Here is a 13,635-nt window from a genome sequence, read left to right as displayed (position 1 = left end):
CTCTGTCTCTCTCTCTCTCTCTTTCACACACACAAACATACAAACACACATACACACGCCCACGTGCGCGCGCGCACACACACACACACACACACACACACGCACACCGCACGTAAATAGGTGGTCTCCTTGACCAGAATCAGGATCAAGGCCAGAAGCTAACCAATCGGAGGGCAGCAGGAAGAAGGTGTGTGCCTGAGTTGACAAATGCTGCGTGGACACTTTTCAGCACAACGTCATCGCTGCCGGCCTCCTTCAGGGGAGAGGGGGGAAGGGCATGGGTGTTGATTTCCTCTCCGATAAAAGTGGCAGAAAAAAAAAGAAAGAAACGCAGACAAACACTGAAACGTGAATTTCTCAGACGGGTCGCCTCGAACGTGCGCGCGCGCGCGCGCCGCGCAACCGCATTCAAACAAACGCACGAGTGCGCGCCGCGCACGTATACATAACACTTGCACGCAATGGCACGCGTTCACTTGTGCATTACCCTGTCGACAGGTCTGTGACTGTGAGGACTGTGCCAGCCATTCCAGCACTGACCGAAGTCTGTCAGTGGTCGGGAACTGGATGACACTGGCTCAGCTTGGCTGTGACGGCATCGGTTCGAGCTGTGCCGCCCTGAGAACACCTCTCATCTCCCCCTGTCAGAGGTCTGTGGGTGTGTGTGTTGACAGCAATAATGTGCTGACAGGCCCTGTCACTGCTGGTGTTCACTGACGGCCCCTCACTGGTGTGAATGGAGAAAGAGGGGTGGGGGTGGGAGTCACTGACACTCCTCATATCGGGCTGAGTTGGTGACGGACATTTACGTTCACTGCGCCTGAGTGTGTGTTCTGATTTGTCGTCAGTTGTGTGTGCATCTGTGTCTGACCAGCTGAGCTCCAGCTGACGTCCTTTGACCAGCAAGCTGTTTGTGCCTGTGGGTGTTGTTGATCTGCTGGCCGTCTGACCGAGCAGTTCAGACCAAATACCGCAGTTTCACATCAGGAGATTATTTTAGGACTGTCCACTGCATCGTAACCTTGTTAGACTGCGAGCTTTACACTGGCTTTTATGATCGAGTGATTGGTGACGCTTTGCGCGCAGGATTGCAAAAACAAAAGAACAAACAAAAAAGTTTAGTATTCTTCCCGTTTTAAAAGTTCAGTCAACGGCAGATTACGGCAGATTGCATCAGACAGTGAAAGAGGCGGTGCCGTTTCAAGCGTTCAGCCGATGAAAGACTGCATTGAAGTGAGAGCGGCGCACTGACAGCCTGGTCTGTGGCAGTCCCTGACCACTGCTGGGCACGGCGAGACGTGGCTGGGAGGCAGGTGACCATGGCTCCCCCCACCTCAGCAGTCCTCCTCTTCCTCCTCCTCTCCACCATCCTCCTCTTCTTTTGCCAGGCTTCCCCTCAGCCCGACCCCTCCGAACCCCCCACCTCGCCCCCCACATCACCTGCTCATCAACAGCAACAGCAGCATCATCACCGTCACCGTCACCATCATGGCGACCTTCAAGACGGGACAGGGCAACGAGCAGCCAGTGAGGATGTGAGAGATGACGTCACTGTCCCGGGACATGACTCGCTCCAGAGGGGTGGGGAGGAGGCGGAGGGAGCAGGGGGGGACGAGAAAGGTGACGGGCAGGGGGCCAGGGAGACGACCCCGGAAAGAGGCAGAAGCAGCAGCACTGTTGCCATGACAACGCAGCCAGCACCCTCAGAGAGGGAGGTCGGTGTGGAGGGAGGTCAGCAGTCCTCTTCCCGTCCTGACCCTGCCAACACCCCTCAGTCATCTGCTGGCCACAAACCGTCGTCAGAAGAACGGCCAGGTGGCGCTCCATTGACGACAACGTCATTACTCCGTCCTGAATCAGCACCCAACACCCCCACCCCCACCGTCACCACTCCCTCACCTGAGTCACGGCAGTCTGGTCTTCAGTCAGCTGTTGAAAATAAACATGCAAACACAACCACCGAAAGAAACCTGAAGGGTTTCTCAACCCGCCGTCCAAACAACGACCAGGACGCGAAAGATGTCGACAGAGCATCCCTGAGCACCTCTGCTGAATCCAGTGATGAGAAACTGGTCAACAGACCAAGATGGCGCCACATCCTTCGCCAGAACAACGAAGAAAAGGTCGACGAAGACGACCCAGAAACAGATCGCGAACACCTGTCATTCAAACACAACGCTTCCCACCACAGAACCAACAGTACCAAGCACGTGCTGCCGGTGCCTGAGGACCCAGAGTCCGCGTCAGCCCACAGGGATTCAGCACCCCCACAGCCAGGACCCACAGCAGACCCACACCCAGCCCCAGACCCAGTCCCCAGGCGGTGGTCGGGCAACAGACCCAGGTGGGACAATCCGGACAAGCAGTCTGCTGAACACCCTGAGCCTGGCGACCTTCCCAGTCCACTGAAGGGACAGAAGAAGGGTAAAACAGACAGACAGGCGAGCAAGCGGAAAATGGTGAAGAAGAAGAAGAAAAAGAAGAAGCAGACGGAGAGAGAGGACCTTGCAGAGCCCCATCAGGACGTGAAACAGAAGAGGAAGTGGAAGAGCAAGAAGAAGAGCGGACCTCTCAGTAAGGGCTGTCCGGGGTGTTCTCCGACTGAAGTCAAACTGGCTGAGGCGAGAGAACTACATAAACAGGTCAGAGAAATCTCTCTCTCTCTCTCTCTCTCTCTCTCTCTGTGAGTGTGTGTCTGTGTCTGTCTGTCTGTCTGTCTGTCTGTCTCTCTCTGTCTGTCTGTCTGTCTGTCTGTCTCTCTCTCTCTCTGTCTGTCTGTCTGTCTCTCTCTCTCTGTCTCTGTCTCACTCTCTTCTTCTTCTTCTCCTCCCTCTTTCTTCCTCTGTCTCTCGCTCTCTCCGAGTAACAGCCATACTTCAATGCATAAAAGAGACAAGTGTGTTCCAATCTCAACGCAGGCTGGGGAAGCATTGCAGCGAGAGGGCAGAGCTTTAGACAGCAGGCACTGACAGCATTCTCGCAGAGAGCAGTGCCCCTGATTCCAACACCACACTCGGTGTCTAATCACTGCTATCACCTTAACCAGTAGAGCAATCATCATACCCCACAGAGCTGTCACCTCACTGCTGTCACCACACCCCACAGAGCTGTCACCTCACTGCTGTCACCACACCCCACAGAGCTGTCACCTCACTGCTGTCATCACACCCCACAGAGCTGTCACCTCAACCAATAGAGCTATCATCACACCCCACAGAGCTGTCACCTCAATCAATAGAGCTATCATCACACTCCATAGAGCTGTCACCTCAACCAATAGAGCTACCATCACACTCCATAGAGCTGTCACCTCAACCAGTAGAGCTATCATCACACTCCACAGAGCTGTCACCTCAACCAGTAGAGCTATCATCACACTCCACAGAGCTGTCACCTCAACCAGTAGAGCAATCATCGCACTGCATAGAGCTGTCACCTCAACCAGTAGAGCAATCATCACACTCCACAGAGCTGTCACCTCAACCAGTAGAGCTATCATCACACCCCACAGAGCTGTCACCTCAACCAGTAGAGCTATCATCACACTCCATAGAGCTGTCACCTCAACCAGTAGAGCAATCATCACACTCCATAGAGCTGTCACCTCAACCAATAGAGCTATCATCACACTCCATAGAGCTGTCACCTCAACCAGTAGAGCTATCATCACACTCCATAGAGCTGTCACCTCAACCACTAGAGCAATCATCACACTCCATAGAGCTGTCACCTCAACCAGTAGAGCTATCATCATACCCCAGAGAGCTGTCACCTCAACCAGTAGAGCTATCATCATACCCCACAGAGCTGTCACCTCAACCAATAGAGCTATCATCATACCAAACAGAGCTGTCACCTCAACCAGTAGAGCTACCATCATACTCCATGGAGCTGTCACCTCAACCAGTAGAGCTACCATCACACTCCATGGAGCTGTCACCTCAACCAATAGAGCTGTCATCACACTCCATAGAGCTGTCACCTCAACCAATAGAGCTATCATCCCACCCCACAGAACTGTCACCTCACTGCTGTCATCACACCCAGTAGAGCTGTCACCTCACTGCTGTCATCACACCCCACAGAGCTGTCACCTCACTGCAGTCATCACACCCCACAGAGCTGTCACCTCACTGCTGTCATCACACCCCACAGAGCTGTCACATCACAACTATCATCACACCGCACAGAGCTGTCACCTCACTGCTGTCATCACACCCCACAGAGCTGTCACCTCACTGCTGTCATCATACCTTGTAGAGCTGTCACCTCACTGCAGTCATCACACCACATAGAGCTGTCACCTCACAACTATCATCACACCCCACAGAGCTGTCACCTCACTGCAGTCATCACACCCCACAGAGCTGTCACCTCACTGCTGTCATCATACCTTGTAGAGCTGTCACCTCACTGCAGTCATCACACCCCACAGAGCTGTCACCTCACTGCTGTCACCACACCTAGTAGAGCTGTCACCTCACTGCTGTCATCACACCCAGTAGAGCTGTCGCCTGACTGCTGTCATCACACCTAGTAGAGCTGTCACGTCACTGCTGTCATCACACCCAGTAGAGCTGTCACCTCACTGCTGTCATCACACCTAGTAGAGCTGTCACCTCACTGCTGTCACCAAACCCAGTAGAACTGTCACCTCACTGCTGTCATCACACCCAGTAGAACTGTCACCTCACTGCTGTCATCACACCTAGTAGAGCTGTCACCTCACTGCTGTCATCACACCTAGTAGAGCTGTCACATCACTGCCGTCACTACACCTAATAGAGCTGTCACCTCACTGCTGTCAACACACCTAGTAGAGCTGTCACCTCACTGCTGTCACCACACCTAGTAGAGCTGTCACCTCACTGCTGTCACCACACCTAGTAGAGCTGTCACCTCACTGCTGTCATCACACCCAGTAGAGCTGTTATCTCACTGCTGTCATCACACCTTGTAGAGCTGTCACCTCACTGCAGTCACCACATACCCTGAACAGTAGTCACATGGCTGTGTGCATCAGTAGTATTCCTGTTAGCACTCACCTAGTTGCGCTTTGGTCAGAATGCAAGTAAGCGCGTGTTTATATAATACAAACATGCCATGGAAACAGTGTGAGAAAGAAACGATATGAGTAAGAACAGAAAACTGTATCGTGGATTCAAAATGTGTATAGTTACATCTGTTTGTATCCATTTCTGAAAGAACAGAATGGTTTTTTGGGTTTTTTTAAACGCCCGGGAAAGGAGGAAGTAGCTGGGAGACCGCGTGTTGTGCAGGTCCTGAAAGCTCAGCTCCTGGACAAGCTACGCCTGGTGCCCACCTTCCAGAGACAGCCCTGGCCGCCCAAGCTGCCTGACGAGGTGTTTTCTGACGTGGCACAGCATGACCAGGGCGGGCACAGGGACCGCTACTACGCCAGGCCCACACAGCTGCTGCTCTTTGGCCGTGACTGTGAGTGACCACGCTTTCTGCTCCGGGCAACTCACTTCCCGCCCCCTTACTGGCTTCACCTCCAGCCCCTTACTGACCTCACTTCCCGCCCCCTTACTGACATCACTTCCTGTCCCTTACTGTCCTCACTTCCTGTCCCTTACTGACCTCACTTCCCGCCCCTTACTGACCTCACTTCCCGCCCCCTTACTGGCTTCACTTCCTGTCCCTTACTGTCCTCACTTCCTGTCCCTTAGTGGCCTCACTTCCTGTCCCTTACTGACCCCACTTCATTTCCCTTACTGACCTCACTTCCCGCCCCTTACTGACATTACTTTCTGTCCCTTTGTGGCCTCACTTCCTGTCCCTTACTGACCCCACTTCATTTCCCTTACTGACCTCACTTCCTGTCCCTTACTGACCTCACTTCCCTTACTGACCTCACTTCCTGTCCCTTACTGACCTCACTTCCTGTCCCTTACTGACCTCACTTCCTGTCCCTTACTGACCTCACTTTCTGTCCCTTACTGACCCATTCCTGTCCCTTACTGACCCCACTTCCTGTCCCTTACTGACCTCACTTCCTGTCCCTTACTGACCTCACTTCCTGTCCCTTACTGACCTCACTTCCTGTCCCTTACTGACCCCCCGTCCTGTCCCTTACTTACCTCACTTCCTGTCCCTTACTGACCCCCATTCTTGTCCCTTACTTACCTCACTTCCTCTCCCTTACTGACCCCACCTCCTGTCCCTTACTGACCTCACTTTCTGTCCCTTACTGACCCCGCTTCCCGTCCCTTACTGACCTCACTTCCTGTCCCTTACTGACCCCACTTCCTGTCCCTTACTGACCTCACTTCCTGTCCCTTACTGACTTCACTTCATATCCCTTACTGACCCCGCTTCCCGTCCCTTACTGACCCCATTCCTGTCCCTTACTGACCTCACTTTCTGTCCCTTACTGACCCCAATTTCTGTCCCCAACTGACCTCACTTCCTGCCACTTTCTAACCGACATTTTTCCACTGTCCCTTACTGACCTAACACCCTGTCCGTTACTGACGTCATTTCCCGTGCCCGTCTGACTTCACTTCCTGCCCGTATTGTTGCGTTGACTGTCAAAACACGAATGGTTCTCGTAGTAATAATGGTTGTTTGGGGAATGGGGCATCATTCATTTCTAACCTTCGAATTTCTAGCGTGAAAGTGAGTCGATGAAATCAATGTCTTCTTGTCATTAGTGTAATAACTGGCGAATACAGTCAGCTGCCGTGTGTGTGGCAGCCGGTGGTCATGTCAGTCAGAACGGGGGGCTGGTCATGTCTGTCTTCACCGTCACTTCATCACATCCGTTCGTCCTCTCCGCGTAAACACACACTGCGGAAGTGTGATGCTAGAAATGAAAGTGTATGAAATTGGAAACACACACGTGCTGGACAGCGGACAGATGAAACAGTGTCGATGGGAGGTGTTTGTACGCTTTAAATTCAGCAGTAAACAGTATACAAGCTTCCCTTCCGCGCGCGCGCACACACACACACACACACACACACACACACACACACACACACACACACACACAAACATACACAAACAAACATACATACATACAATGCTGTAACTGTTTGAGGTGGCTGGCAAGGCCAGCTGTAACATCACTCCACATCAGTATATCAAGTAATGAATGAATGCACCACCCTCCCACCCTCCCCCGGGCCACTTTTAACTCCACCCCCACCCCCGACCCCCATCCTCCATTCTCCCGCCCCCAATCCAGCCTGCCAGACAACTCCCACCTCTACGCCCCACGCCCTCCCCCATTGCAGGAAGCAGGCAGGAGTTCCGGAACACTTCAGCACACGATGCTCAAGACAGAGAGAGGAAACAGTAACTGGACAAAATATAGACGCGTTCACACACACTCGCCCAAGTGCACACGCACGAGCGCTGAAGTACGTATGTACGCGCACACATACATACACATTCAAACACACACATACATGCACGCACGCGCATACGCACGCACACACACACGCACACACACATACACACATACACACACACACACACACACAGATGTATGTATGTGTATATATATATATATATATATATTTATAGACAGACAGACAGACATCTCTGTGAGTGTGTGTACAGATATATATATATATATAGAGAGAGAGAGAGAGAGAGAGACAGACAGACATACAGCTCTGTGTGTGTACAAATATATATGTCTGTCTGTCTGTCTGTTTGTCTGCCGGTGTATCTCTATGTGTTTTGACTGCGTGTTTGCGTGCAAGCATGAGTCATGGGTGTCAAAAAAGCCCCCCCCTCACCCCCCAGCCTACGTCAGAAGAGGCGAAGAAAGGGCAGAGCGACAGGCGGAGCACAGATTGGACATATTGATAAGAGGTAAGGGGGCTCTCAACATATGGCTGGGTAATAGATTACTCTTATTTCCTGCCCTGTCGCCCCGCCGTCTGGGGAGGGGAGAGGAGAGAGGTTGGGGGTGGGGCGGAACTCACACAGCAGTCACAAATACAGAGTCAGTGACGGGAAGAGGTGGTAGGAGAGGGGGTTTTATTGCAAGATTTTTTTTGAAGAAAAGCCGGCACAGTTAAATGAAGAAAGAAAAAAAAAGCTGAAGAAATGCTGGCACAGCTGGGGGAAGAATAGCCTGCACACCTGTGCTTTTTCACTGCCCCAGTGAACCGGTGGAGCTCATAAAAAAATATTATTCTGTGTGAGAGAAGTAAACTCCCTTCCTTCTCCTCCACCCTGTGCATAATCCCTCACACACCCTCGTACCCTCTGTATGTATGCTTTTTTTTTCTTCTTTCTGCCGTCCACCAGTCACCCCCAAGTCACCCCCTACACCCCCCGCCACACACAAACACACACACACACACACGCACGCACGTATGCATGTATAATGAATATGCACGCGTGGGCCAAACTGTGACCTGAAAGCATGCTCCGCTAAAATGTGTTCCTGAGTCCTCAGCACTGCTGTATAACATGTTCACGTGCCGACTGTGACGGCATGGACAGACTGGCTGGCATTGACATGTGTGTGTGTGTGTGTGTGTGTGTGTGTGTGTGTGTGTGTGTGTGTGTGTGTGTGCTGTGTGGCTGCCGTGGGCCTGCGCCATGCGGCACTGGCTAGAGCCACACGTTTCCCCCGTAAAAAATGAAACGAGTGTGCAATCACAATCACGTTCTCAAAGTCATGTCCTCACAGCCATGTCTCATAACCATGTCCTCAAGGCCATGTCTCATAACCATGTCTCACAACCATGTCTCACAGCCATGTCTCACAACCATGTCTCACAACCAAGTCTCAGAACCACGTCCTCACAACCATGTCTCATAACCACGTCCTCACAAACATGTCTCATAACCACGTCCTCACAAACATGTCTTATAACCATGTCTCATAACCACGTCCTCACAACCATGTCTCATAACCATGTCCTCACAGTCATGTCTCATAACCACGTCCTCACAAGCATGTCTCATAACCATGTCCTCAAGGCCATGTCTCATAACCATGTCTCACAACCATGTCTCATAACCATGTCTCACAACCATGTCTCACAACCAAGTCTCAGAACCACGTCCTCACAACCATGTCTCATAACCACGTCCTCACAAACATGTCTCATAACCACGTCCTCACAACCATGTCTCATAACCATGTCCTCACAGTCATGTCTCATAACCATGTCCTCACAAGCATGTCTCATAAGTGAGACGTGGTTTCCTAACGACCATGTCACCACAACTGTGACATCAAAACCACGTCTCACAGCTATGTCCTCACAGCAGTTTACCAACAGGCTTTGTTTGCTGACTGTCTGAAATTGTCGTTTCACAAAACTTGTGCTGCATTTAATGAGTATAAATCGGTGTTGGAGAAGGCAGAATTTTTGACTGGTTCAGAGATTATCTTTGCCTGTTTCAAAAGCAAGCCAGGTAACTGGCACTCCCGAAGACCTGGTGACCGTCTTGGACCAGGTGGTGAGGGGGGGTTTGGGGGGTGCTGGGGAGGGGAGGGGAGGAGTTGGGGGGTTGAATTGGGGAGGGAAGGGGTGGTTTATGACGCGCGGAATCAAACCACCGTACAAAATCTGCCAGAACACAAAGTGGCGAACGACATTGGCGACAATGACGTGTGACACGTCTCCCCGGACCTGACGGGTGGGGGGTGAAGTGGCGCTGGCACTTGGCGGCACACACCTGACCTCCCTGACCCCGGACACTGCTGCACTCCATATCGTCAAGTACCGCTCACGTTCTTCCATGTTACCCAGCACTTTTGACGTGCACTGAATACCCCCACAGCAGCATAAAGCACCGCGCTTAGTCAGGCCTTGAGTGCATGCATGTATCTGTATGTACTGACCACAGCGGATTTCTTCTACAGAATGTTGCCAGGGGACAACCCCCTTTTTTTTGCCGTGGGTTCTTTTCAGTGCACCACGTGCATGCTACACACAATACATCGGTTTATCGTCTCATCCAAATGAATAGATGTAGTTTTATTTTCCAGGCAAACTCGGGAGAAAGGGTGAGAGTGGGAATCGAACCTAGGTCCTCACGAACATTGGATCCATTTTGGAAGATGAGCGTCTTAACCATTTAGCCGCCTGCCAACAGGGAGAGAGGATGCATGGTTCTGTTTCTTGAAATCGCGCGCGATCTCCATAAAAGATATGACTAAAGGACGAGCCTGAGGTGGGGAAACACATCTCGTGCACCTCCCCCCCGCCCCCCCCCCCCCCCCCCCCCACACACACACCCTCATGCACCCACCTCACCCCCCACCATCCCTCCATTTCTGTGAACAGTGGGTCCTCGCCACCGGCTGAAAAAGGCCAGCACGGGGTCCTACAAGTTCGGGGTGAGGGGCAAGGTGACGGGCGCCGTCAGGTCCGCACGCCTGTGGGTGTACAAGATGAAGGACGCCCGCGACCCGCACGGCCAGACCCTGGTCATCACGGAGCTGCAGAGGCTCAAGCGGTGGAGGCTGAGGGAGCGCAGCCTGGTGGCCCGCCTCGAGACGCACGTGCGGGAAGGGTGGGTCAGCTTCGACGTCACGCGCCTCGTGCGCAGGTGGGTGCAGAACGAGGCGCCCACCTCCTCCTCCTCTTCCTCGTCCTGGCTGGACCAAGATGACCCCCACCTGCTGGCCATCCGCTGCAAGACGTGCCAGAGGACCAACTACCGCGCCATCTTCGGCGTCAAGGTGTTGTGTTGTGTTGTGTTGTGTTGTGTTGTGTTGTGTTGTGTTGTGTTGTGTTGTGTTGTGTTGTGTTGTGTTGTGAGAACCAAGCACCGCGCCATATTTGACGTCAAGGTGTTGTGTTGTGTTGTGTTGTGTTGTGTTGTGTTGTGTTGCGTTGCGTTGCGTTGCGTTGCGTTGCGTTGCGTTGTGTTGTGTTGTGTTGTGTTGTGTTGTGTTGTGTTGTGTTGTGAGAACCAAGCACCGCACCATATTTGACGTCAAGGTGTTGTGTTGTGTTGCGTTGCGTTGCGTTGCGTTGCGTTGCGTTGCGTTGCGTTGTGTTGTGTTGCGTTGCGTTGCGTTGCGTTGTGTTGCGTTGTGTTGTGTTGTGTTGTGTTGTGTTGTGTTGTGAGAACCAAGCACCGCACCATATTTGACGTCAAGGTGTTGTGTTGTGTTGTGTTGTGTTGTGTTGTGTTGTGTTGTGTTGTGTTGTGAGAACCAAGCACCGCACCATATTTGACGTCAAGGTGTTGTGTTGTGTTGTGTTGTGTTGTGTTGTGTTGTGTTGTGTTGTGTTGTGTTGTGTTGTGTTGTGTTGCGTTGCGTTGCGTTGCGTTGCGTTGCGTTGCGTTGCGTTGCGTTGCGTTGCGTTGCGTTGCGTTGCGTTGCGTTGCGTTGCGTTGTGTTGTGAGAACCAAGCACCGCACCATATTTGACGTCAAGGTGTTGTGTTGTGTTGTGTTGTGTTGTGTTGTGTTGTGTTGTGTTGTGTTGTATTGTGAGAACCAAGCACCGCACCATATTTGACGTCAAGGTGTTGTGTTGTATTGTGAGAACCAAGCACCGCACCATATTTGACGTCAAGGTGTTGTGTTGTGTTGTGTTGCGTTGTGTTGTGTTGTGTTGTGTTGTGTTGTGTTGTGTTGTGTTGTGTTGTGTTGTGTTGTATTGTGAGAACCAAGCACCGCACCATATTTGACGTCAAGGTGTTGTGTTGTGTTGTATTGTGTTGTGTTGTGTTGTGTTGCGTTGTGTTGTGTTGTGTTGTATTGTGAGAACCAAGCACCGCACCATATTTGACGTCAAGGTGTTGTGTTGTGTTGTGTTGTGTTGTGTTGTATTGTGAGAACCAAGCACCGCACCATATTTGACGTCAAGGTGTTGTGTTGTGTTGTGTTGTGTTGTGTTGTGTTGTGTTGTGAGAACCAAGCACCGCACCATATTTGACGTCAAGGTGTTGTGTTGTGTTGTATTGTGTTGTGTTGTATTGTGAGAACCAAGCACCGCACCATATTTGACGTCAAGGTGTTGTGTTGTGTTGTGTTGTGTTGTGTTGTGTTGTGAGAACCAAGCACCGCACCATATTTGACGTCAAGGTGTTGTGTTGTGTTGTGTTGCGTTGTGTTGTGTTGTATTGTGAGAACCAAGCACCGCACCATATTTGACGTCAAGGTATTGTGTTGTGTTGTGTTGTATTGTGTTGTGTTGTGTTGTGAGAACCAAGCACCGCACCATATTTGACGTCAAGGTGTTGTGTTGTGTTGTGTTGCGTTGTGTTGTGTTGTGTTGTGAGAACCAAGCACCGCACCATATTTGACGTCAAGGTGTTGTGTTGTGTTGTGTTGTGTTGTGTTGTATTGTGAGAACCAAGCACCGCACCATATTTGACGTCAAGGTGTTGTGTTGTGTTGTGTTGTGTTGTGTTGTATTGTGAGAACCAAGCACCGCACCATATTTGACGTCAAGGTGTTGTGTTGTGTTGTGTTGTGTTGTGTTGTATTGTGAGAACCAAGCACCGCACCATATTTGACGTCAAGGTGTTGTGTTGTGTTGTGTTGTGTTGTGTTGTGTTGTGAGAACCAAGCACCGCACCATATTTGACGTCAAGGTGTTGTGTTGTGTTGTATTATATCGTATTGTACTACTCTTTTTGTCACAACAGATTTCTCTGTGTGAAATTCGGGCCGCTTTTCCCCAGGGAGAGCGCCTCGCTACACTGACATCGCCACCTTTTTTTTTTTCCCCTTTCTGCAATTTCAATTGTTTTACTGTCGAAGTGCATTTTTCTACAGGGACCAATCACAGTGTGAAACACATCACTAAGAGAACAATCATAGTGACAAACACATCATTCAGGGAATCACAGTATCAAACTCGTCATATTTCAGAGCCAATCACACTGACAAACACATCTTTCAAAGCCAAGCATAGTGAAGGACACATAATCTTTCAGAGCCAATCACTGTGAGGGACACATCTTTTAGAGCCAATCACTATGAAGGACACGTCATGTTTCAGAGCCAATCCCAGTGAGGATAACATGTTTCAGAACAAACCACAGTAGAGAAACATTACTCAAGGACCAATCACAGTGAGGGACACATGTTCCAGAAGTAATCACAACAAAGAAACATCACTCCGGGACCAATCACAGTGAGGGGCACATGTTTCAGAACCAATCACAACAGAAACACATGACTGAGGGACCAATCACAGTGAGGGACACATGTTTCAGAACTAATCACAACAGAGAAACATCACTCCGGGACCAATCACAGTGAGAGACACTTCATGTTTCAGTACCAATCACAACAGAGACACATTACTCAGGGACCAATCACAGTGAGGGACGCATCATGTTTCAGAACCAATCACAACAGAGAAACATCACTCCGGGACCAATCACAGTGAGGGACACATCATGTTTCAGAACCAATCACAACAGAGAAACATCATTCCTGGACCAATCACAGTGAGGGACACATGTTTCAGAACCAATCACAACAGAAACACATGACTGAGGGACCAATCACAGTGAGGGACACATGTTTCAGAACCAATCACAACAGAGAAACATCACTCCGGGACCAATCACAGTGAGGGACACTTCATGTTTTAGAACCAATCACAACAGAGAAACATCACTCCGGGACCAATCACAGTGAGGGACACATCATGTTTCAGAACCAATC

General features: G+C 50.9%; 1 protein-coding gene across 2 annotated transcripts in view; it reads left to right on the top strand.

Annotated features, from left to right (window-relative positions):
- Positions 1–294: 294 nt before the first annotated feature.
- LOC143294891 (uncharacterized) overlaps positions 295–13,635 on the top strand; it is a 16,029-nt gene continuing 2,688 nt past the window's right edge. For both annotated transcript variants that reach the window (XR_013056952.1, XM_076606411.1), the window contains exons 1-3: positions 295–2,642; positions 5,280–5,454; positions 10,284–10,681. Coding sequence is in view for 1 of the 2 variants with exons in the window: in XM_076606411.1 (XP_076462526.1) it covers positions 1,320–2,642; positions 5,280–5,454; positions 10,284–10,681 (1,896 nt within the window). In the remaining variant the exon portion in view is untranslated. The remainder of the gene's footprint in view (positions 2,643–5,279; positions 5,455–10,283; positions 10,682–13,635) is intronic.

The sequence above is a fragment of the Babylonia areolata genome, chromosome 20 (assembly GCF_041734735.1).
Source record: "Babylonia areolata isolate BAREFJ2019XMU chromosome 20, ASM4173473v1, whole genome shotgun sequence".
NCBI lineage: Eukaryota > Metazoa > Mollusca > Gastropoda > Neogastropoda > Buccinidae > Babylonia > Babylonia areolata.
The sequence above is the reverse complement of the archived record's forward strand: the minus strand, read 5'-3'. Positions and strand labels throughout refer to the sequence as shown.